The sequence below is a fragment of the Melitaea cinxia genome, chromosome 29 (genome assembly GCF_905220565.1).
Source record: "Melitaea cinxia chromosome 29, ilMelCinx1.1, whole genome shotgun sequence".
NCBI classification, from domain to species: Eukaryota; Metazoa; Arthropoda; class Insecta; order Lepidoptera; family Nymphalidae; genus Melitaea; species Melitaea cinxia.
Window position 1 is genome coordinate 4,843,680 of NC_059422.1, and position 22,588 is coordinate 4,866,267.

At 32.5% G+C, this 22,588-nt stretch overlaps 1 protein-coding gene and 1 long non-coding RNA gene across 2 annotated transcripts in view; one reads left to right on the forward strand and one right to left on the reverse strand.

The window, feature by feature from the left end:
• The window catches only part of LOC123668004 (cullin-1), a 51,556-nt gene extending 34,961 nt beyond the window's left edge, over positions 1–16,595 (reverse strand). The window contains exon 1 of the mRNA XM_045601825.1: positions 16,469–16,595. Within this exon, the coding sequence (XP_045457781.1) occupies positions 16,469–16,534 (66 nt within the window). The 5' untranslated portion in view covers positions 16,535–16,595. The remainder of the gene's footprint in view (positions 1–16,468) is intronic.
• LOC123668005 lies at positions 1,511–2,840 on the forward strand. Its single transcript, XR_006745504.1, has 4 exons — positions 1,511–1,666; positions 1,752–1,960; positions 2,055–2,261; positions 2,444–2,840. It is a non-coding gene; the product is annotated as an uncharacterized LOC123668005 (long non-coding RNA).
• Positions 16,596–22,588: the final 5,993 nt, after the last annotated feature.

A 22,588-nucleotide genomic window follows, 5' to 3' on the forward strand; every position in this document is an offset into this window, starting at 1 on the left:
CCTTTACCCCCTCACCCCCATTTCACCCCATAAATTTGAGGCCGTTTAAGAAAAGTATGACCTAAATATTAATTTTTACTCAAAAACTACTTTATATGCCTATTATTAACTATATCAGTTTACTGTAGTCTATAATAATTCGAAACTGTTCACTGTTTGAAAGCGCCTAGTTTTTTAAATCATAACCTATATTCTTACATGTTAACGTTTAGTCTATTGTAATGACAAGTTCTGTGAGTTTGATGATTATAACATTTTAATGTGCCTATTATCACGAGTTTATAACACCAAACGTCATCGATGTACACTAAGTTCGAACGCCCATACAAAAATTGGCCATGTCATATAAAAGTAGCCTAAGTTACTCCTTGTTACATTAACTATCTGCCAGTGAAAGTCCCGTCAAAATCTGTCCAGCCGTTTCAGAGATTAGATAATACCAAATTCAATTTTAATTAATAATCAGAAGAAATTTCCATCGATTTAATGAAATATTTTTAGATTAAAAATATTAATTATTTATTCGTTTATCACTCGTTTTGTTACTTTAACCAATAATTTTACTTGTTTCATTTGCATACCCAATTTCGTACCTAATTTGTTAACTCAGATTACAGAAAAAAACTGTGTGTTTGTTCTGTATTCTAAATTTGTTAGATAAATAAGTAGGTAGGTATGTGATTTTCCAAGTATTTTTTCTCCATAACTCTTGATATAAACCCTGCCTGATTAGCCAGATTTAGACCTAGCCACATAATTATATACTAATCTGTTATTTAGACTTTATTAAATTTCACTAACGCGTGCATAGTTAAATTTTAAGATAGCCGTCAAAAAATAAATAAATCAATGAACAGAGTTATATTTCTTTACTCTTGATTTGAAATTCAATTCCAAGGTTTTGACTTAATTAGATACTATTTTTATTTCCGTTTTTCATTAAATTTATAGAAACAATAATTACATGACGTAAAGTTATTTTCATCATAATTATGATCGATTTATTCATTTATTGTATTACAAGCACAATTTGATAGTCTTTAGTTGTTTGTTAATTTGTTATTCATAGGTCACTTCACTTCCAGTCAATTGAGTATATTATATATAAAAAAACTGCCTTTAATTTCTATTAAATAACATGAATATAATAACGAATATAACATAATATAATCTTGTATTGAATTATATACAATAAATAAAAATTAACGAAAATATTAATATAAATACAAAATATTAAGGAACGAAATAATAAGCGACAACGCGTGACGTCACGAAGCAACATGTCGAATCTTGTTAACAGTGTTCTTCGTTAAGACGCACATCACTCACATCAGTGTTTCAGTGTATTAATCTCTGTGTCTAATATAGTGCAATATATCTAATATAGTGTATATCAGTGTATAATTATATTTTTATATAACTTAAAAGTTATTTGTCGATTAGCATATTAATATAAATAATATCAAGATTAAATAAGTTCAATACAAAAACTGAACCATATTAATATTGTGTTAAACAAAAAAAAAGTGTACTATAAACTTCTCTCTACACGTTTACTCGGTGTGTATTGTGTACAAAATACGAACTTGTGGACTAATTTAGCTAGATAAAAATTTGTGTTGTGTGTAAAGCTTCGTTTTATGTTTAATTACGTAAAACATTTAAGGTTAGTAAAAATCATTGAAAAAATACATTACAATTCTTTACTATTTTTAAAATAATTTTTTATTTCAATAATCTGTTTTTTTCAGATGGCTTTTATGTATGCATTAGTTTTATTTTTAAATGATTCGTCCAATAAAGAAATTGATATATTGAATATCGTGGTACCGGATGTAAATAGCCTGAATCATTGTTAAAAAGTATTAAGTATTGTAAATTATTACAAACGATAGTTAAACATTGTGAAGGGTCTGACTGACATGGCCAACGTTTTATGTTCAAATAACTGGCACAGCAGGTAAATTATTATTTAAATTATAGATTTTTAAGAATTGCTATTTCATTGTCATAATAATAAGAAAGTAATTCATAATTACAATTAATATTATCAGAAACAATGGAAGAGGCAGAGGAAAAATTAATAAGATTAAAAAGAACCCCTATTCTTCTCTACCAATAATGAGTAGTCTGGTAATGCAAAAGCGGCTGCTCTTGAAAAAACTTTCAAATAAAAGCATTAGCAAAGGATTGATTAAAAATAGATAATATATTTAGCCAAATAGCTTTAGAGTTAACTGATGAACCCACTGAAATTGCAGGTAATATTTATTATTTAAAATGTAAATATTGTTGATTAATTTCTAATAGTTTTTTTACTAATGTTTTTTTTTTACAAGGGATATATATTAATTGATATAAATTTATTTTTAATCGTTAATTTTTATACTATCAATTAAGTTATAATACTGAAATTTTATTTCAAATTTTTTCATTCCACTAGAACCTAAGAAATAAAAGCCATAAAAATGTAACCAAAAAATTGTGAAGAAACAAGCCTAAAAACATAGTCTCGAATGGTCATCTACATCAATAGTGTCTTCGATATCTTCATCACCACCGTCATTGTTATGTAAACCTACGAAAATAAATAATGAAACTAAAAAAAACGAATTAATGACAGTACTAACTACATAGTTGGTTAAAAAATTAGTTCATAATCTACACCATACTACCTTGATCATCTTCATCATCACCATCAACTAAACGTAGAAAAATAAGAAAAATCAACTCGAATTTGAAGGACATAAATATGCATATGGAAATAGCACATGAAGACAGTACATTAGCAACAATTGCTGATAATCCCTTTTCATCATCATCATAAATCTGAAACAGAAGCTGAAATGAATATATTACCAGCTGGTAAGAAAAAAATATATATTGTTTTTAATTTATTAGGATATCTATACTTATTATAATTATTTACAAAATCATAATATAGATTCCATTCTGAAATTGTGGAGTGTTGTAATCGTGATAATATTTATCTATCAATATTTATATTTACATCAGTGTCACAATTTTGAAATTTAAATCATTGTGTTAGTTAAAAAAAAAAATATTATATAATTTATTTTCAACAGATTCTTTGCTGGAATGTATCAAACATAATTATAACAGTCTATCAAAACAATTAGCAAATTTAAAAGGCCATATCTGCTGACGTTCCCAAATCCTATCTGAAATAAAAAAATAACAGTACTCAGCTGTTAGATTTCAGTTTATTAACAGATCCTGAAGGAAATCCAGTGGTCCAAAAATTAGAATTTCCGCTATCAACAATGGAAGATATTATTTTGATAAACTCAATGAAAAATTAAAAGGCCAAAAATATAAAATAAAATGGTAAGTTTTTAATAAACTATATTCTTATATACAAATATATGAAAGATCTAATATAGTTGCTCTATCTGACAATATTGAAATTGTCATATTTGATATAATGCTAATCATAATAATTAATTAATCATACAAATAATTATAATAAATTTTCTTTTCCAGAATAAACATATATACTTTTCTCTTGATGGAAAAAATACTTTTACCCGTAATATGGGAAATATTACTCGTGTTTATATATCAAGAGATGTCATATGTAGCAGTTAAAGCAACTTCAAAATAAAATTTTCAAAGATACGACTTTTTCACTTCTATAAAAAGTATGTTAATCATTATATAGTGCAGAATTACTATCATTGATACCTAATTAATAATTTCTTAATTATATGTTATTATTTTATACCTAATAATAATAATTTTTTACTATTACTAATTTAATTACGTACATGATTAATTTAAATTTTGATTCGAAAAGTATCAAGAAATAAAAGTTTTTTCGATAATAAATTCCATCAAGCATTGTCTGCAGTATTGAATAATGCTAATATAATAATAAAGATTGGAATGGGTACAGGGTATCCAGGATCAAAAACTACCATCTAATGAAGATAAATAAAAACAACTATTTTTTTTGCTGTGTAAAATATTTTGCCAAGCAAACAAAAAGAAAAATTAATTCATAATATTTAATAACAATCATTATTATTATTAACTATAACATAAAAATAATTGATATTTAAAGTAAAAACAAAAATAAATAATACATTTGAAAAAATAAATGGAAATAAATATGTTTTTTTTTTCCATCGAATAAGTTTTATTTCTGTTTAAGTGCACAATAAAGTGTATTGTTATGTTATGTGAAGTTAAATATATATAATATGTTATTTTAAATATACATAGTATGTTAATATCATTTCTTTTTTTTTTTGACGTGACGTCTAATAAATCGATTAACGCCGGCTTCGTTACGATCATATGTATGCTTGTGCCGCATCTATCTGATCGGCCTATGCATCCGAGGAGATGTTTTGTTATGACGGTTGTCACGTTTAACTATCGTCTGTAAACCAACTTTGCAGACAACCAAGTTTTTTAATAAACAATTTTGTCAAGACTGTACATTCGTGTTTTATTTAAAAGGACCGCACTTTTTTTTTTTTTTGATATCGCAGGATAACCCATTTACGGGTGATATCCAGGATGCCAGGGTAGGCATTCCTAGACCGTATGTCGGCTAAGTACTTGGGGGTGCACTACCGACCAAAACCCCTGCGGGGGAGCCTTCAGCCGCTTTAGTTGGAGGGTCCCGGATCTGCAGGCAACAGGATCCCTCCAGCGACAGGCTGGCCTCGGCGAAAAGACCAGACTTCTCCTCCATGGGACTGTCCGGCTCACCTCTGAACAATCCCGACGACGCCATGTCTAGCAGGACCGGGTTCCCATCCCGGCCCGACATGGGCACAGGGGCGTTACTGGAAACGCACTAAGTAGCGCCTCCTACGCACCCCCGTTCGTCGCCTGCGGACGGAGGCCTCGTCGGCGGCCCCCTCTCTCATCCGCTCGTCGTTCTCCTTCTGGGACATTACTGTCTCGCAAAAGGAGACCATCGCCTTCCAGGACTCGTCGTCGCCGAGCATCGCGGTAAAAGGACCGCACTGGGCATACTCGATTTGGATCAAGCAACCAAGGACCGGACCGTGCATGCCTGATCAGGACTAGATAAGGCATGTAACGCAGATGATGTATCTGGACCTGACCAGGGAAACCTGATCAGGTCCAGATCAGGTATGACCTGAGATCAGGAAAACCTGATCAGGTCCAGATCAGGTTGTCCTGATCAGGTCCAGATACATCATCTGCGTTACATGCCTTATCTAGTCCTGATCAGGCATGCACGGTCCGGTCCTGACTAGGAAGACGAAAAAATTTCTACTCGGGAATCTTTTTCTATAAACTATACATTCATTTATTCATGTAACTATTGTGTTATTTTAGCTTTCGATGGTATGAATAGAGTATAATATATGATTCCCTCTATGTCACAGTGATTGATCGATGCCGGTGAGATTATAAACTACTTCTGAGACATTTGTTACATAGACTCAATAGGAATTACGTCACAAGCCATAGACAGACGTATTGAAACCAGACTAAAAGGCGATGTTATCATTAAAAACTTTGTGTCAAGTTCAGCTCCATTAAAATTGAATTGACTTAATAAGCCTGTAAACGACATATTTGAAAGTTGGACCAATTCCAAATTATATTGCATATTTCAACTTATTTTGTATGGGTACAGTCTTTCTGTCTGTTCGCGATGAACTCATCAAACAAAACTACGAAACGGCTTTTCATGCGCTAGCTAAGCCCTTCTTTAAGTAGGTCAACAATTTGTGCTGCTTCAGGTGTAGTAGTAGTAGTGGAGATATGTACCGGTCAAAGTATGACAGTTGACTGTTAAAAAAATCTTATAACACATGGTTTTATGGGAGGTCAATATGCCGCAACTCTCGACGTATCGAGAAATTAAAAACATGTTTTTATCTTTACTCCTACACTTATTCCAACTCCTTTAATACTGGCGTGTTTAAATTAAAATTTAGTATCAATTTAAAATTTACCGTTAAACCTTTCAAAATGGTGTCATTCTTATTTTTTCACTAGTCATTTAGTTCTTATAAGTCACGCGGAACACATTTCAAGTAAATGACTCTTGAGTTTTTTCTCGCGAGTGTATTGTAATGTATAAAATATAACAGTTTGTTTATTGTTTGCGCAATATACGAGCTGAAATCACGAACGCTTGTAGTTATTCACGCCGTCACTTTAATAGCCACTCCGTTAATCATCCAACAACTGGAGGACGCTATTGCATCTATAAATATAATAATTGTTACGTCATCTCTGTACTGTCAAGATCATACAAAGATATTAAGTGAACAGAAAACGCTATACTTCTGGACGAAGGTCTATACGGAATAAGGGGAATTGAAACTTCACGATAATTACACTTGAAAGTTGGCAGAAACAAGGGAAAACTTCCAATATTTGAAGTAATAATATAAAGCAGAGCGGAAATTGCAAGCATTGTGATGTACTTATAACAAATGGATACGGCACCATAACGGTAGTTTTGGAGTTTACTCCATTTTCGATAAGCTGAACGAATGACCTCGTCACGTTTCTCGTAACGCCATCGACCTTATTGGGTTCCGATAGATGGTGTTATTTGATTCGTTATTTACCATTTGATATGGTATCAATCTTTTTCTTAGACTAGTAAGTCTTTTTTATGCCTATTTAGAGAGTCGATCTGAAGGAGTAAACTCCAGTCGTGCGTCCGAGTTGACACACATTTTTTTGTTTATTTTATCAATCTGGACGATCTAATACGATTTACGACATAATTAAATAATCATATGATTTAACTCTGAGACATATAACAGTCGTTAAAATTCTTACTTATGTCAGGTTGGTTAGGCATATAAATAAACCACAGCGACATTCTAGACTTATCTCTTGCGAGCTTTAGTATATATTATCTTTGACGTTATTCTGAATAATGTAGCCTAACAATCGTATAAGAATTATTAAAAAAGGTCTAGTCGTTTTAGGCTTAATTTTTTATATGTTTAACAAACGCACACGATGGTCTATTTCTAAGGTTAACAACGTAATGACGTTTTAGTAACAGCCGATACACATATTTTTTTTTAATAAAATTAAAAAATGTGTATACATATATAAAATAGTCTCGGTTAGACTAGGGGTAGCAATCAAACACACAGAGCAGCAAAAAGTCACTACGAATTGATGCAATGTCGTGTAATCTAAGATATTTTATCATCGATAACAATAAAAAAATAAAAATAAAACAAAACATTCTACAAAAGCATTTTTCAATTGCCACTTACAATTACATCATTAATAAAATACGAACTTTTTAATTAGTTAAATATGAAGCAATCACAGATTCTGTAGAAAAAATCGGCCATACTTTTCTCGTTTGTAATATATTCTATATAAATAAAAATGAATGTTGTTGTTTCAAGAATGGCTCGAACAATCCGGCTATTTTTTTTTTGTATGTTCCTTAAGGCCCAGGGAAGGTTTTCACATTTAAAAAAAATACTATAACTTATGACAGAACGAAGTCTGCCGGGCAGCTAGTCGTACATATATCTAAAGTATGCAATTGTGGCTCGAATGCTTATAGTAAAAGCTTTCGAACGAAGCGAGCGCGGTTTAACTTCGAAGGTCGATGAGCTTGTGAATAAACGTTTTAAAACAATGGTGTATTGTTTTGGCAATGGTTGATTTTTTAGCGAAATTTCAAAAACGTTGGTTGTTTGATCATTTGTTATATTGGAGAAGTTTCTGTCCAGAATGGAATAAAGAATATAGAGAAAATTCAGTAACAAAATTACATACATTTTGTTATATGTATCATCTCATCATCATCATCATCATCATCATCATCATTTTAGCCTATCGCAGTCCACTGCTGGACATAGGCCTCCATAAGTTCGCGCCAAAAATGGCATGAACACATGTGTTTTGCCCATAGTCACCACGCTGGGCAGGCGGGTTGGTGACGCAATAGACAGGCCGAAGACGCTGCTGCCCGTCTTCGGCCTGTCTATTTATAGATATTAATATATAGTATAATATGTAGATATTATATATATAGTCTATTTATATTATAGCAGTTGGATGGTTATCCCGCCATCAGTCGGCTTTTTAAGTTTCAAGGTGGTAGCGGAACTGTGTTATCCCTTAGTCGCCTCTTACGACACCCACAGGAAGAGAGGGGGTGGCTATATTCTTACTTCCGTAGCCACACAGCACACAGCATTGTTGTGCGTGTGTATATAATTTAATATGTTTTAAATACAGAATGTTTATTATACTCAGCTCTATTTTAAAATGTTAGGTAAGTGAAGGAGCATAAATAAAATATTGTAAACGCTGTTAGCACCTAACATTTCTCTAGTTTTTTGTATACATATTCCTTTACTAGGGCAAAACACATGAGTTCACGTTATTTTTGGCGTAAACTTGTGGTGTCCAGCAGTGGACTGTATAGGCTGTAATGATGATGATAATGATGATTCCTTTACTAGATTTTGATTAGGATAAAATCCTGTTTCAGTTGACCGGAAACACACCCAATTCAAGCAAACACCGGGACAACGATAAACATCTGTAGAAACTATACAAATGTTAATAACGAACGGGGATCGTATATATCGTCGGTATTATTTATCAATCAATAATGAATCAATTCTGTACTGTACACATAGCTGAGTCAGCAATTTCGATTTAAAAACACTAAAAAACATCTTATACTAGAAATCTTTGATATTAGTTAGTAGATTTCACTTTTTTTTTCTTACTTAGTAATAACAAACTGATTTTTTTTAATATATTTTTTTTTCATACCTGATCAATGATTATCAAATGAATGTACTTATTGGCTTATAGGCAATAAATGCACACATTCAAGTATTTATCTATAAATGGGGATACAAGTCTTTCGAGATGTAAAATCCTATCGATACGAGTTTAACTACTCTTAGATATTCTGCCAAGTCAAGACTAGTTATATATATGTATAAAATATTCACAAGATCAAACTTAAGTCTGTTTCCTATTAGACCACACGACTGAAGTAAAACTTACAAAACGTAACGTCTCTGTAACTTCTATCTCCCTCTCAACTCCCGTTCGTCTCGCTCGATCACACTTTTCGTAACGCTCTCGTCACGCATTCACCAGCTTACTCCCCAAGTCAAGAGTGCGTTAAGAAGTTTTACTTCAAAAAGTAGTGTCCCTGTGGTGCGTAAGGCAGCTAGCGTTCCTGGACATGGTCGGCGGTAGGGTCGGCAACGCGCTTGCAATGTTTCAGTGTTGCAGGCGATACGCTACGGTATCCGCTTGCCATCAGAACCGTACACTAGTTTGCCATCTATATAATATAAAAGAAGAAAACGCTCCTATACGACTAGTGATAGCACAGAGAATTTGATGTATGACTAGCCTGTTGGCGCAGTTTGTAGTGGCCCTGCTTTCTGTTCAGCGGGTTGCGGGTTCGATGTCCGCCCGAGTCTGGGTGTAATATAATATTTCTTTTTATGTATTTATGTATGTGTTATTTCTATGTTTGTTTATGAAAAAAAAAGTGATAACAGTCGGCTGTTACCTGTAACACAAGCATTAAGTTGCTTACCATAGGAACAGACGACTGTGTGTATATGTTAAAAGATATTTATTTATTTATTTATTCATTTATAGTATTCATAAATCGTTCAATTTCGTCCACATGTAAAGAAAAGATAAATTGACTACATACTAAAAATGATACTATCAAGAATACACAAACACATATCGTGTGTATACAAAGCAGCTCCTAATGTGTCACTTGTAGGGATTATTGAAAGTGCAGATTAACATCAGCCTGTACACGAAGGCTCCGTTTAACCGGTCGTGGATAACTTTATCCTGCAAAAAGTTACGAATAGATTTCAACAGCGAGAGGTAGAAGAGGTCATTAAGACCTATTTCGTCTTAATTAAGAAACTAAATCTTTTAGATTCGCGAATAGAAATATGCCATATATCATCATATATATATATATATATCATATATATATATATATATATATATATATATATATAATATTTAGTTTGTATTCGCACTCCACAGACTAACGGACACTATTGGAAGAGATGCAGCTCTCACTGCATATTATGCATATGTCGTTTCATTAGTGCAATATGGTTTAGTATTATATGGTAATTCCACTAGCTGTAATAATGCATTTATCAGTCAGAAAAAAATGTATACAAACGATTTTTGATCTAAACATTTAAGGTTCGTGTAGACCATTGTTTAAAAGTAACAGAATCTTAACTTTAACTGGATTATATTAATTACATGTAGTATCTTTGTTTGGAAATGGCGGGTGATAACATTAGACTGGGACTAAGAGATCCCACTAGATTGTTACTGCCAGCTTGTCACTCCACTCTAATAATATTGTTAACGAATCGTTTTTTTTTAAATATAGGAACTGATATGTGAATAACAATACGAGATACAATTACAAACAATGATTACATTAGAAGTACGTAAAGTAAAATTAAAATACATAAACTAAAGATGTACTATACAAACGAGTTACGTGTAAAAGGATTACAAAATAGAAAGTGCGCATTGTCAGTTTACAAAGTATATATACAGACTATTGTTTACATTTCACACTACAATAAGGCAGGGTATTGTTTCGTGCCCCTTTAGTACGGTTGCTGTGCGGGTCGATCTGCTCTTTAATCGCGTTACGTAAAACACGCAATTGTAATGATATCGCTTGCTGATCGCTATCGCTTGCTTATTGTTGCACATACTTTTTGCAGAGAAATTAGCGCAAAAAGCAAATATAAATATTTTTAATTTTATTTCCTTTAAAAATATTTAATATATTTTTAACACATTATAATTACCGACTGACTGGTCGACACATGATTGTTGAGAGTGGGATATTGTATTTAGATACATGAATTTTGGTAAGCCAGATCACTTTATATAGGCGCCCACGCAGGAAGGATATTTAAAAATGTTGTCTCTAGAGGGTGAAGTAGGGATTTGAAATTTTGCTAACGTAATATTTAAAAATATTTTCACAAACAACTGAGGTAGGGCACAGCAGGAATTTCCTGCTCAAAATATGGAGCAGCCCGACTGGGGTAGTACCTCGACCTTACAGAAGATCACAGCAAAATAATACTGTTTTCAAGCAGTATTGTGTTCCTGTTGGTGAGTAAGGTGACCAGAGCTCCTGGGGGGATTGGGTCGGCAACGCGCTTGCGATGCTTCTGGTGTTGCAGGTGTCATAAGCTACGGTAATCGCTTACCATCAGGTGAGCCGTACGCTTGTTTGCCGAACTAGTGACATTAAAAAAAAAAAAAAAAAAAAAAAAACAACTTCTATCTCATAGCTTGTAGTAAATTTTAATACAACTTCTCACCATTTGAAGGTCGTGTTAATAGTAAAATTAAATTTACAATAAAATCAAAATAGAATGAGAATAAACGATCAAATCTACATCGATTTTATACAATAATGAATGATAAAAAATTTCATTGTGTTAGTGAAATGTTTCAACAATTATTAATTAAACGGTCTATTTACCGTTTTTATTGGTTGTAACTTCGGTGGCTAACATCACATGCATATAAATAATACTTTAAATGAGGGCAAAGTTTAAAAAACTTCAATTAGGTATTTTATTATTTTTCGTTGCGATAGGTATTCGCTTTTATTTTTGTTTCAAATTGGACAAAAATCAGTTATCCGGTTTCGTATAACCAGATACAAACAACCCCGCTAAGAAATGAAATAAAATCGGACGTCAAAAAAAAAATTCATTTTCGTAAACCTTCTTACCTTTTTAACCGACATCAAATAATTGTGTTTGCTCGCAAACGAAAAAAAAACCGACTTCAATTACATCGACGAGTAATACAACGTAGATCGACGAAAAAATAGTCAAGTAACTGCGCGTTATCAAAGATTACTCAAAAAGTAGTTATCAGATCTCAATAAAATTTATATGTGACCACATGACAAACATCAGCTTTCGATTTAATTAAAAATTATTAAAATCGGTACACCCAGTAAAAAGTTATTGCGGATTTTCAAGAATTTCCCTCGATTTCTCTGGGATCCCATCATCAGATCCTGTTTTCCTTATCATGGTACTAAACTAAGGATATCTTCTTTCCAACAAAAAAAGAATTATCAAAATCGGTACACCCAGTAAAAAGTTATTGCGAATTTTCAAGAATTTCCATCAATTTCTGTGGGATCCCATCATCAGATCCTAGTTTCCTTATCATGGTACTAAACTTGGGATATCTCCTTTCCTAAAGTGTACCTTATTTTGTTTCAGAATTTCTTAAACTAATTTTCACAGAGTTATCGCAATTTGACTTTCCTAGTTCCCTAAGGCAAGCAAGTAATCGTTTGCCTAAAATAGTAGAAATTCAAAATGTAACGATCTACCATAACCTAAATTGTCGAAACCAGATAAAAACTTACAAATAAAGCGTACGTTTATACCTATTTCTTTTTACGCGACTAGGTCAGAAAACCAGCGTACAGTCCACCTAAAGGTAAGCAGTTATCGTGAACTATAGACTCCTCCAACACCAGATGCATCAAAACGCGTTGTCGATCCTTTCCCCGACCCTCCCTAGGATCTCTGATCACCAGTGACGGATTTATAAATATGCCAGAGAATAAGTTTTTTGTAGTTCCAGAGATTAATGCATTCAAACGAACAATCAAACTCTTATATAGAGTAATATATTTATTATTGAGAGTCTATACTAATATATTTATTATATTAGTAAATACTCTCCTAGTTCAAGAGCAAAAGTCCGCCTGATTACTGTGGCAGCTCTAACCGTGACCTCCATCCGTGCTCTCAGAGTCAATAGGGACCAATAAGGACAAACACCCAGAACTAGAACAAGCGAACGTCAAAAAAGGCATACTAATTACAATAGAGCGGTCATTATAATATCGACACACATTTGATACACACTTCGATGTGTCAAACGACATTGACCTAATCTAATTAATGTAGGTAAAGTAGGTAGGTCTAAATTGTTTAAATTTTATTTTGCTAGTTATTATTTGACTTAATTCTATATGAATTGTGTCAGCAATCTACTGCTAGTCAAATTACTCGTAAAATCAGAGATAGATTATTGATATCAGCTTTTTTTGAGGTGATTGCTTGCGCCCGCATTGGCAGAAAATATTTTGCTGATAATGTGAAGCCCTACTGGCTAACAGCATCGCGAAAGTGCTTAGCATCCACGTGAGCTCCATGGCGAGCGAAAGAACACTAGTCCGTGTGAATGAAACACCTTTTTCGGATTTTATCACGGTTTATTAAGTTTTCAAGATGCCAGACGTTTCGGATACTTTACAGCAACCATGGTCACGGGAGGGCCAAAATATATTAAATGTGTTCCATAATTTAGTTACGAAATCATTTATTAATATTAAATGAATAATATATACTAAGAAAGTTAATAAAAATAACCTTGAAAAATACAGAAAACATGAATGATACCACGCAACAAATCAACGGCTAACATAAAAACGGTCACATCTCAATAGAATTTTTCAACTTACCATTTCATAACACCAAAAACTCAGTATACACGTAATAAAAAAAAAAATCACAATACTCTAACATGATTTAATTAGCTCCATTAGCAACTATATATGATTGTATGGATCTTTGTATGTGTTTGTATGTATATAAATATTTAGTTATATCACAATCTGCACAAAAGACAAAACAATATTATACAGTTACGTGAAACAACGGCGTGTGCGAATTGATCAGATAAAGCTGTTATTGTTCAAAATCTAGGTCAAAGGAGGATACCGCTGCGACAGACGAATTAATTACGATTAATTTATACTGATATTATAAAGGTGAAGAGTTTGTTTGCTTTTTTTTTGCTTGAACGCGCTAATCTCAAGAACTACTGGTCCGATTTTAAAATTTCAGTGTTACGTAGCCCATTTATCGATGAAGGCTTTAGGCTATATCATCACGCTAAGACCAATAGAAGCGGAGCACCACTGAAGAATGTTTCAAAACCAGTTTTTTTTTCCTTTTGAGAGCTTCCGCTGCGTGCGCTGTAGTTTTGAAAAATCATGTATGACAGATTTGTTCCTATTCCACGCGGACGAAGTCGCGGGCTGAAGCTAGTATAATTAGTAAAACGACGAACTAAAAGTGCTTTTGAAGCTTACTTGAATATACTTTGTTTTATACTATATAGTATAAAACAAAGTCGCTTCCCGCTTTCCGTATACTTAGATCTTTAAAACTACGCAACGGATTTTGATGCGGTTTCCTTTAGTAAATAGAGTGATTTCAGAAGAAGGTATGTATACATGGACGTTATAGTAGAGGAACAGTAGTAGAGTAGTTTTTCCACGCGTGAGAAGCGGGGGCGGGTTGCGGTTTCGATTCCCGCTTGAGTTTGGGTGTAATACTTTTATATTTATATATGTATTATTTCTGTTTATTTATCAAAAAAAAAAAAAAAAATATATATATATATATATATATATATATATATAGCTATAACACTCGGCTGTTGCCTGTAACAAGCATTAGATTGCTTACCACACGCAAAAACGACTGTGAGTGTATGTTATGAGATATTTATTTATTATTATTCACTTATAGGTAACCGGTTCCATTCAAAACACGCGTACGCGTCACTCCGAGTCTTTAACATCGCTTTCTCTTATCTTTACGTCATCTGAACTTATCTACGCCTATAATAAACAAACTTCCATACTTTTATTTTTTAACGGATTCCTCTATGACATTTACCGTTGTTTTTTTTATATTAAGAGTTTGGGCTGTAAAATATTACACAACGACCACTAGACGCTGATCATAATATTATAGTCTCTTGCGTGAATTAACACGCTAGATTATCATCATTCATCATTACAGCCTATACAGTCCACTACTGGACATAGGCCTCCACAAGTTCGCGCCAAAAATAACGTGATCTCACGTGTTTTGCCCATAGTCACCACGCTAGATTATATTGCTTTTATATTTTTTATACTACAAAGGTGCCAAACAACCAGTCTACCTGATGGTATGCGAATAAAATATAACCTTGCACCAACCATACACCAGCAGCATCGCAAGCTCGGCTTAAGACTGTACAAGCTGCCATACAGTTGTTTGCCGTGGTCTTGGCATTTATGCTTGTGTATTGCACACAATATTTCTAGACCGCCGGACTGCTGGGTAGGAGTCAATTCCGGTGGGAGCCGTCGAGTGTGAGCCGTTTATTTATATAAATACAACACCATGATCTTGTTACGAGAGCAAATAAGCCACGACGTACAGCCATGTACTCGGTCACGTAACTATGTATTCATTTAACATAGTTAATAAGCGCTTCAAGGTTTCACTCGGATCGATTTCAAAAATTAATTTGGACGTATGGTTTCTATAAGTGTCAAAGTAGCTATAACTGTATCATGTAGGTGGCGGTCGCGGGTTCGATCCCCGCTCAAGACAGACATTTATTGGCCATATAGTTGTTTGTCGTGGTCAGGACATTTGTACTTGTGTATTGTTTCTGAAACCTTGACACAGGAGAAAATCCTACTGGGGGCCGTTGAGTGTGAAGCGTTTGTTTTTTTATTTATTTATACTGTGATTTTGCTATGTATACATATAATAAAATGTATGTAACTTATAGATATTAGCTGGAGCTTTAACGGCAAGTTCCACCAGATCTTCTGAACCGACGTGTGCAAAAACTATACTAAGAGTTTGTAAGTATTAAGTTATGGTCTATTTTTTTTAAATATAAGTTTTAACATCCATAGGCTCTTAAGCGCTCATGCCTTTTTTATTTACTTTTTAATTTTCAAAGCGTTGAGGCGTATTAATTTCAACATTGCATGCTTCAAATTACGAACTAAAGCTTATTTTCTCTAATTCGATGGTGAATCCAAAACTGGCCGTGAGAGATATATATATACCTATATATACATATATATTTATGTAGGTTAATAATTAAGTTAAGGTCTAATTATAGTTTAGTATTATAATGCAGTTAACTTAAAAATGTTCCTATGCTGTTAGTTATATTTAGATAAGTTTAACATAGGAGTGTCATGTACATACGTATAAAGTCTCTAAATAAAGAAATAACAAAAAAAAAAAAAAAACAGTAGTAAAACTAGTAGTAGAAATTACATCGTTGGTTTGTTAGTTGGTTGGTTACAACCACCAAAAACATATTATAGGTACAAAAGTCTAACTGCTGTGTGGTTACGGTAGTAAAAATATATAGTCACACCTTCTCTTCCCGTGGGTGTCGTAAGAGGCCACTAAGGAATAACAAAGTTCCTTCCACCTTGAAACTTATAAAACCGACCGATGGCGGGATAACCATCCAACTGCTAGTTCACACACAGCCTATCACAGTGGACTGTGATAGGCTGAAGTGAAATCTAGCTGGCTGAAAATAATTAAAAAAATAAAGTTCTTACCTGATCCAAATCAATCTGTCGCAAGGGCAGCTGCGGTCTTACGTTGTTTGAACTCATCGAACTCATCTCAACTTCATATATTTAACTCTGGACACGATTCATACGATAAAAAAATAATAAAAAAAAAAAACACTATGTTAATCGAGATCACAGATAATGTTATTTACAATAACATAATTTGTTAACGTCAACTTTAATTCCTTCGGCACTGTGGTTTTGTTCTGAAACAAAAAAAAAAACATTGACTATAGTGACTTTTTTTTTAAAATTTTGTTCATCAAGTTTTGTGTAAAAGGTAGGTTATACGACGCAGTTCTACTTACGAAAATTTTAACCCATATGTGCTCACCGCCCCATTTTTAAAACGGCAGGTTATTTATTTTCTGTGTCAAACTAAAACTGTGGTTTGATTATTGAATGGTACTGTCCGCTTTGTTTACATTTTGACATTATGAAAAAAAAAAACGAAAAGTTGTTGGCGCCATTTTTTCTGTTTTTTGGAAGAATAGTAAGTGCAAGTGTGGTGTTCACGATGACGAGAATAAAAAGTAAGTTTATTTTTTATTTATTTATAAGTAAAACCGTGTAAAGCAGTTTATATATGTATTATTTTATATTTGATTACTTTTGTGATAAAAATCGATTCTTTCGGTTAAGATTTAGTTTTTTAGAGGCATTATTTATAGCGCCCCATTATTGGGGCGCTGGGCACGTACTTGCATGTTGATTTCAAACTTCATGGTATATGTGTTATATTTTATTTACATTGTTTATAGCAACTTCCAGTTATATTGGTACTTTATATGTTATACTTTTATATTTATTATGTTGTTTTAGGTTGAGTTTAGCAGAAATTATCGACTTATTGGAGACGGAAGATGAGGACACTATCTACACATAGCCCAGCAACCAAATGTTGACGAGAGACTGCGATAGTGACGAAGTGCGAATGCGCTTGTAGGTAATATCAATCATCTGACAGGCAATCAACTACGAGCCGAGGCGCTGCTTGTATGTGTGCGCAAATCGGGTTCACTTTTACAAAGATAAGTTATAGAAGTGGACTCGATTGATGACGACAAGATATCCCTATCGGGAGATACATCCACTTCTGCGCCAAAAAGAGGTAGCACAGGTAACACTAATCCCGATCTAGGTGTTGGAGGATCTGTCATTACGAACTTGGCGGCCAAATTGCCTACAGATTTTCGAGTTCATGTTTACATAGACAATTTCTTTACATCGTTTAGATTGCTTATCGCTTTGAAGAATTTTGGTCACCAGGGGACATGAACAATACGGGCCAAAGGGTCGAAAATGCGCTGCTGGAGTCAATCGACGACATAAAGAAAAAACAGCGTGGGAGCTATGATCAACACGCCTGATGTTTCATCAAATCATTGATGAAACATCAGGCGTGTCTCTAGTACGATACAACGTCAGTAACGTCGTTACCGTAGCTTCGACCTGTGAAGGTGTTTCTCCAGTTGGCGGATCCAAGCGATGGTCAAGTGCTGAAAAAAAAACCCTCGATTCAACAGCCCTTTTGTGTTCAAATGTATAATCAATATATGGGCGGAGTAGATCGCCTAGATCAAAATATAGGCTGCTACCGCAATAGCATAAATAAAAAAAAATGGTATTATTCTGATGTGTGGATGTATGTAGATGTTCTTAGATGTAATAAAAATTCATTTAGAACCTCTATAACCGTTATTTTATTAATATTACCCTTTAAAATAAATGCAATTGAAAAAATTAAGGAGTGGTTATAGACGTGATCTGCCGTGCTCAGCGCTCCAAAATTGGGGCGGTGAAAATGTCCAAAACGGCATATTTTTTTTTATTTAATTTTTAGAATACCTTTATTTTTATGCTTATTGGACTTAGAATAAAACGAAAAAATATCAGTTTTTACGAAAAAAAAAAGTTGAGCACATATGGGTTAAAATGCAATTTATATCATCAGTCTAAACTCAATAGTTACAAGTCCTCTGAAACGCGTTTACATTAAAATATTCAAGTATTATAACGTGTATACAAAAAAAAAATGTAGTAGGTTTTTATTTGCAAAGGTAAAAGACCCGAAAGAAAAAAAATATACATATATATCTATGGTACACTTTGACCGTGAACTTAATACAAAATTATGCAGTGTAAATATGTATCGATTTAGGGAAAAAATGAATAAAAATAAACAAAATTCAGTCACACCTAACTCTGTTAACATAAGAATTGATAATGTAGAGGATATGTAAGTTCTTCTTATATAACATAACCAAATATTTTTACTAATACTAAGACATAAATCAAATGTGGCCCTTTATTATGCAGTTGTTTTTTTTTTTATGTGGGGAAAATCCACAATGGATACACTCCGGCGCGGGGGCGCCAGAGGGTTATGTCAGACTCCTACTGACTAAAAAACCACTATGTGTGAGCAGTCGTCCGACTGGGTGGGGCGAGACGGGGTCGCGCTAGCATTCACCATCTCGCCCCGGAATCAGTAGTCTTAGCCCAGCTAGTGGAGTAAGTCTGGTAAAATATCAAAATTCAAAGGCTTAATTTAACATTTCAATACTTTGCATTTCTAAATTTCCGTTCAAAATTTATATATTTTTTTAAAGTACGTTATTTTATAAAAATATCTTCAAATGTACGATACATTGAAAGCCAATCAGAGGAGACAATTTGATATTAACATAAAAAGGTCAAGCTGTGTGATGAAACACATTTGCTTGTTACGTAAAAAAAAAACAATAGGCAAAAATAAAGTAAAATCTTACTATGTGTATTTAATTTAAATTCAATTAACGAATTATTATTAAAAAGAACTGCATTGCATGTGCAACATCAAGTAGCATTTATTTAGTGTCATTTATTAACTACTAGCTGACCCGGCGAACTTCGTATCGCCTAACACAAACTTTATCGTATGGTATTAAAGTTCAAATTGACTTTTAAGTATTATCACAAATCTTTTGTATGGGAGTATAGAAAAGTGTTGTTTTTAGACTTTTTCAGGAAATTTTAAATTTTTTTTTTTTAGAATTTTTCTCTCCGTAAGAACCATCCTCGTACTACAAGGAATATTTAAAAAAAGAATTAGCGAAATCGGTCCAACCGTTCTCGAGTTTTGCGATTCATTTTTATATATAAGAAGATTATTTTAAAATCTAATATATAAAGTTCTCGTGTCGCGGTGTTTGTAATTAAACTCCTCCGAAACCGCTCGACCGATTCTCATGTAATGTTGTGTGCATATTGGGTAGGTCTGAGAATCGAACAACATCTATTTTTCATTTTTCATGTTAAGGGTAGTCCACCCTTATTTTTTTTTAATTTTTAGATAATTTTTTACGATTATTTGAACGATAAATAATCTAAGTTTTTCTTCTTTGCATGTAATCTGTCTGATAAGTTTTTATTACCTACGAATATATGTTGAAATAGAACTACGTGTTAATATTCGCCCCAACTTCCACGTGCTTACGATTTTAAAGAAAATTCATTATATTCAGCTCAAATTTAAATAGCAAATTTTACGTTCGTACTGACTCATAAATACAATTTTTTCTAACAGCTTGTTCTTTCTTTACTTTGATTTTTTTTCGGTGACATTTTCATATCTATCTATTAGTTCATACTCTCCTTATACGTTATTACTACGTAAGTTTATCTTGTTCATTTTTTTTTATATAATAAAAATCTATAGTAATATTATAAAGCTGAAAAAAAAAAACGAGTGTGCTTTATTTACACCATACGAAGTAAAACTTCCAATAGGCCTGCATTATGTCTTAGATATACGAAACGTAACTGGCTATGAGAGAAAGAGAGAAAGAAAATGTGTGCTCCCGCCCCTCTTGCTCCGTTCGCCTCGTCCAATCACACTTTTCGCAACGCTCGCTTCACGCATTCACTAGCTTACTCCCCAAGTCAAGCGTGCGCAAAAAAGTTTTACTGCAATAATTGTGTTTGCAGGCAAACGAAAAAAACCGACTTCAATTACATCGACAAGTAATACAACGTAGGTAGAAGAAAAAATTGTCAAGTAAATACGCATTATCAAAGATTGCTCCAAAAGTTGTAATCAGATATCGATGAAATTTAAATGTGACCACATGATAAACATCGGCTTTCAAGTTGTATCATAGAACACGTGATAGTGATCATCACTCAAACTAGGGAATATATCCGCCAAACTGCACTGGAGTAGCGTGGTGGATCAAGCTTCAATCCTCTTACATAAAGAGATCTATGCCCAGCAGTGGGATGTTACAGGCTGAATCGTGATTACAAATTTGTAATGATATTTTTACTTAAAAAAATTTAAGTATTGTATATTTTACAAAGCGTGTTAATGAAAGTAGCATGTGATAAGTCTTCTTGCTTTTATTTATAATTAGGAAAAAAAAACAACTACTTAATTACTTATAAAAATACTTTGAAACATTATTTATATCTTGTTTTGATAAAAAAATTATTATTAACGACTGCATTTATTTTATTTACCATTTTATTGATTTTTATTATTTAAAATAATTTTAATATATAATAAAGATTAAATATCAGTATTAATTACTATGTTTACTGATTGAAATTATAAATCTAGTGGTTCCTTTCATATTTCTTTGTATTTACTTTCTTTACCTTTACCACATTTTGTATATGTTATATAACTATTTAAAGCCTAATTCACCGGTTGTGGATGTTTATCCTGCAAATAACTTACGATTAGACTTTAAAAGCAAAATGTAGAATAGAAAATTAGGGCCTGTTTCACGTCAATTACTAAACTATAAGTTGTAAAATTATTATTACAAATATTTCATAAATACTGGGGATTTCGATAGTGAAAAAGAATAATATATCTTTTATCTGTTGGATATATTAAAAAAAAAACATTCACAAATTTTGAAAAACTAATCAACATTATTAGATTACAGAAATGCAAATTGACATTTATCTGTTAGACTTGAGAATTTTTATCTTTTGATTGACCTTGTAACTACAGAACAAAGAAAAGTACTTTGTGTTTTTGTCAAATATAGGGAGGCTAATTGAAAAACGAATTCTATATACATACAAGAAATGATAAATGTATGTACGATATAATTATCATTTCTTGTATGTATATAGAATTTGTATCTCAATCTATATGTAGCTATGTTTTACTAATATATATCTATATATAAGTATTAATTAGTTGATTCATAAAAAGTCTTGATTAAATAATATAGTAATTAATTATATAATCTATTTTCATTCTATGGTTGCCAGTTACCTCTTAAGGAAGTGTTCCTTAGTACTTATCTTTATATAAAGCTTTGTTCAAACCAATAAAGAGCATATAAAAAAATAAAATGTCATTTAAATAAATACCATAGAGTTTAAGTGTTTTTGTACATTGAAACATATATAGCCTTTTTGTCTTTTCATCCAAATATAGGAAAAAAAGATCATATTAGAAAACTTGATTACTGAAGTAATACACGCTACAATTTGTTGAATAAGTAGGAACCGTAAATACAGATTAAGCCACAACAATAATGTTAAAGGAAAACCCAGTTATATTAATATAATTAGTTGTTTGTTTATATATAAAAATAAAATAGTTATTTACTTCATATTAACACAACTATATATTATTCTACATCATAAGTAAATTGAGTTACTTAAATATCATCACTTTCTATCGAATATATGTTATTAAATTGTATAGTCTCCATAAACTCAATTATAATATAAATATAATTTGCTACAATGTTATATAAAACTAAGCTATTGTTTTCTACATAACTGCTATTACACAAGTTTTAAACGAGATCGTGTCGAGATATGAATCTAGACTAACTGCATTACGAGTTCTAACGAAAAACAGTAAAAACTCACCAAACAACAGTTAAAGACCTACTCAAGCATAAACTGTGTCCTATTAACATATACACAGCGACAGTTGTTGTGAAAAGTAAAAATGCATCACAAAACACGACTTTCTATACCCATGATACGAAAAAATATAATCAAAATAGCGGGAAACTTAATATGGTATTGACGAATAATAATAAAGAGGGAAAAGTAAAAGTATGAAACATCTGACAAAGGAATCGAGATTTT